This window comes from Phaethon lepturus, unplaced genomic scaffold (genome assembly GCF_000687285.1).
Source record: "Phaethon lepturus isolate BGI_N335 unplaced genomic scaffold, ASM68728v1 scaffold282, whole genome shotgun sequence".
Classification (NCBI taxonomy): Eukaryota; Metazoa; Chordata; class Aves; order Phaethontiformes; family Phaethontidae; genus Phaethon; species Phaethon lepturus.
This window is the reverse complement of record NW_010523872.1, coordinates 53,329-57,142: the sequence shown is the minus strand read 5'-3', so window position 1 is coordinate 57,142 and position 3,814 is coordinate 53,329. Positions and strand designations below refer to the sequence as shown.

At 41.4% G+C, this 3,814-nt stretch overlaps 1 protein-coding gene across 1 annotated transcript in view; it reads left to right on the top strand.

Annotated features, from left to right (window-relative positions):
* The window catches only part of LOC104617026 (plasminogen-like), a 29,823-nt gene that overhangs the window by 7,412 nt on the left and 18,597 nt on the right, over positions 1–3,814 (top strand). The window contains exons 4-5 of the mRNA XM_010282235.1: positions 2,462–2,576; positions 3,649–3,812. Coding sequence (XP_010280537.1) covers positions 2,462–2,576; positions 3,649–3,812 — 279 coding nt within the window. The remainder of the gene's footprint in view (positions 1–2,461; positions 2,577–3,648; positions 3,813–3,814) is intronic.

Genomic DNA, 3,814 nt, shown 5'->3' with positions numbered 1-3,814 from the left:
TCTAACAGCCAGAGAATTGGTTCCTTTGCTTTTTCAGGGGACAGTTTTACAGTGCCTGTTTTTTTCAACCAGAGGATGTAGAATCATCTTCCTTCCATTTTTCATTAGTGGGGATACAAGACTATCTCATTAATTGTGAAACTCACAGCTACCACTGCCAACATCTTTGTGAAGTCTCTGGATAAACCAAATGTCAGCATTTGGTATCTCTATTGGCCCCAATCCACCTCAAACCAGAGATATTTCTCATAAAGCTGTTAAAGTGAAGTATAAAAGTGAGACTCACCTTCCTAGAAGCAACCTAATTATTACAGCCAGGATCACCCAATCTGAACTTGAATTTGTAAATAAAGACATTTAGTGTCCTTAAGCCTCAGAAAAGTTTTCTGTCCCCACCATGTTTTCTCAGCACCAGGAAAGAGCTGCTGTAAAACTCTTTCCTGTTGAGATGTGATGGAATCTGTTCTGCTTGGAGGAAGCAGTCTCCAGGACATTTTGTGACTCTGCCACTCCCTCAGGCTCATGATCACTGTACAATCTCACCTCAGATCTTGGAGTTCGTAACAGCTACTCTGGCATCAGTCCTTGCCAGAGCTTATTTTCCTTGGAACTGGATGCAAAATATCCGTACAGAACAACTACTTTAAAGCCAAAAGGTCCATCCTTCCGTGAGTATAAGAGTTTGTCTGGCTGTGCTGGGCCACACAATGTTATGCACTCACATTTTACTCCACCACGGACACTTTGGGATCTGTATGCAGACCACACTCTGGATTGTCCATGACATCAAAAGCTCCATGACCACATCTGGCAATTACAGTTTTACTTTCTTTATGTTAATGGCAAAACTCTGTATGAGGAATTCTATTCTGATTACAACCTCCTTGTTAATAGCAAGAGTAGTCCACAGAGCACAAATACATAGCTGTTGTAGGCCATGGTCACTACATTACGTTGAGTCAGATTTCTTCCCTCCCACACCTCCAAGGGTGCCTTTTCTTTTGATCCTAATGGCCATCTCAGAGTTTGAGAACCATGGCCTTTTTACTAGCTTAGTGGCCATTCGGGATGCTTAACTTCTTGAATCGGTAACAATCAAAGTTTTTGCACTCGGTCACTGAAAACATCCTTCAGAACTTGGTTAGAGACTTCTGCATTTCCTCAGTTAAACCTTAATTTTGTCTTGACATATATCTTGGCTCTTTATCCGATCATTTGAGGAGCACAGACTATCAGGGGTTATAGACCAGCACAGCAAAGACCTGTACAGGACAGAAAAGTAAGAGAGACTTTGGGGGTCAAGTGGAAAGGAGACGTGTTACTAAAAATTCTGTTTAAAAGGGATCAAATACCAATGTCCAAATCCATGGTGGTCTCCATGTGCCATCTGAATGGGGAAGTTACCTGCTTGTCTTCATTCCTGAGCCAGCTATACAGAGCCTCCACCCCCTCTCCCCAGGTTTCAGGTGAGTCTGGCTAAAATCATTTAGGAGGTACTTGGCAACATCAGAAAGTCCATGAGCTAGGCTGTTGACTGGAAATGGTCATGCTGGGACCTGCTACTCCAGTAGCAACACCAGTGTTGAAGCCACAGTGACAGACTTTTGGGCACTCTAAGAGTACCCTGACAACAAGGCAACAGCTCCAAGAGCCCCTGTGGGTAAGACACGCAGCACAGACATTTGTAGTCCCAGACACACACTGTGATGACAGTAACTATTGCAAGATGTCCAAATAAGGCTCAACTTTTCTTATCAGGTTGGTCTTCTGTTCTTGCTCTAACATCTCCATTTTATATTTGAGGGCTCAGTGGGATTCTTCTTGTACAAAGAAATTGCTGGAAGGGGAAATGAGGATCACTCCCTCCAACAACTGGAGATTTTTCAGTGTCTGTTGCTAATAAAAGCATCATCAACATGCTTTGCATTCTCTCTATCTGAGAACCCCACTAGAAAGTACCTGGGAGTCTGAGGCTAAGAGGAATCAAAGGTGTGGCAGCCACTTATGTGACAAACGTGTTCTAATAACTAAAAATTCTCTGGTTTGAAGGGATAGTTTCATGATACCCATACTGCAAATGTGCTTATGAACAATAAATTTCAAAGATTCTGCAGCTGTTGGTGAAAGGCCTTCCTTTTTTTCCTGGTAGTATAGCAATATAAGCATACATTTTGTACAAGTCATAAACAACTGTAACTGGTTATATGTGTTTTCTTAACTTGATTTTATTAGCTTTATAAAAATGCTTCATGAATTTTCCTGTGCAGTTGCCTAGCAGTTGCTAACTAACCTGTTTTAAAACACCTTATGGAATCACATCTCTCTTTGCATGCACAAGAGGTTCAAAACATGGGTAAAGCATGGTTCATCATCAACTTTCAGAGTTATATCTACGGATTCTCAGTTTCAAGAAATGCAGTGTTGTAACACCATTGAATTAACAAAGCCAATTCCATTTCAGTTTACCTTCTACAATGTAAAAAAGGGATTGGGAAGGACTACAGAGGAATGGAAGCCAAAACCTGGAGGGGTATTCCATGCCAGAAGTGGGCAGAAAAAACACCTCACAACCCAAAGTATGGCCTTATTTATATTTGTCTTCATGTTGTTCTGAATCTTTTCCAAGCTTCCCCAACTTAATGTGTATCAACAACTTTATAGTGCATATATCAAAACCAGTTGTCAGGTGAATTTTAGAGGCAAATTTATCTTCATGTGTCCTGTTACTTTTGACTCTACTGGCAGAGAACTGCAATGGTCTGGGTAAGGAAAGGGTGCACTGTCAGCTAGAGAAGTGTCTAAATGCTGAGCCTCTTAAGAAGATGAAATGTTCACACTATCAACCCATGATGAAAATTTTGCTATTGGTGACAGTGAGGCCATTCTCTCTTCTGTATGAGGTGTGAAAAAAAAGAAGTGCTGTCTGTCCAGCTCTATGACCTCCTGCCTGCCATCCAGAGACAGTTGAGAAGAAACATCCAGCAAAGCATCTAAGATTCAGGTCCCTTGGGCCTGCCCGGGCAGAGTTTTCTTAGGGCTGGCTGCCACTGGGCTCATTGAAGCAAGTGTGGAAGCAGAGGACCTATTTTCTCTGTGTTGGAGTTTTATCTGTTTTAAAGGGGTTTTTTTTGTTGTTATTCTAATGAAACTTGGATGTGCTTGTTTCGATTTTTTGTTTAAAAGCCATTTAGTCTTCTCTGGGAGGATTGCTGTAGGAAGAAGCCTAGAGTCACGTTTCAAAATCTCTGCAAATTAGGATCCAGTTGTGTTTTGTGAATAGTCTCTAGAAATACTCCACTTTTAAAGTAGTTGCATTAAGAAAAATACATGACAGACCCACAAGCTATGGTGAGCTGACTAGATCAGCTGGATACAAGTATTAAAGACAATAATTGTCCTTTGAGTCTGTCATAGTCCTTACAGGCTGCAAGCTCACTGACCACTGGCAACTGGGGTGTAGGGAGAAAATACTAATAACGGTAGTTACAGAATGTTTTTCAGATTTCATTTATGGATTCTAGTGGGGAATCTGTTTGTCTCATTTTTACTGTGAATGAATAGAGCCCACAGCTCGCTGAGCAAGTGGGACATTTCCCTTCCGCTCCACTAAATTACTGGAATTAAAATAGAATTTTAATACTATTACAGTTATACACCTGAAAAATACCCCAATGAAGGGTTGGATGAAAACTACTGCAGAAATCCTGATGGGGATGAAAATGGACCCTGGTGTTACACAAGAGATCCTGCTACTAGGTTTGATTACTGTAACATCCCGGAATGTGAGGACCAGGTCACACACACTGGTGAAGGT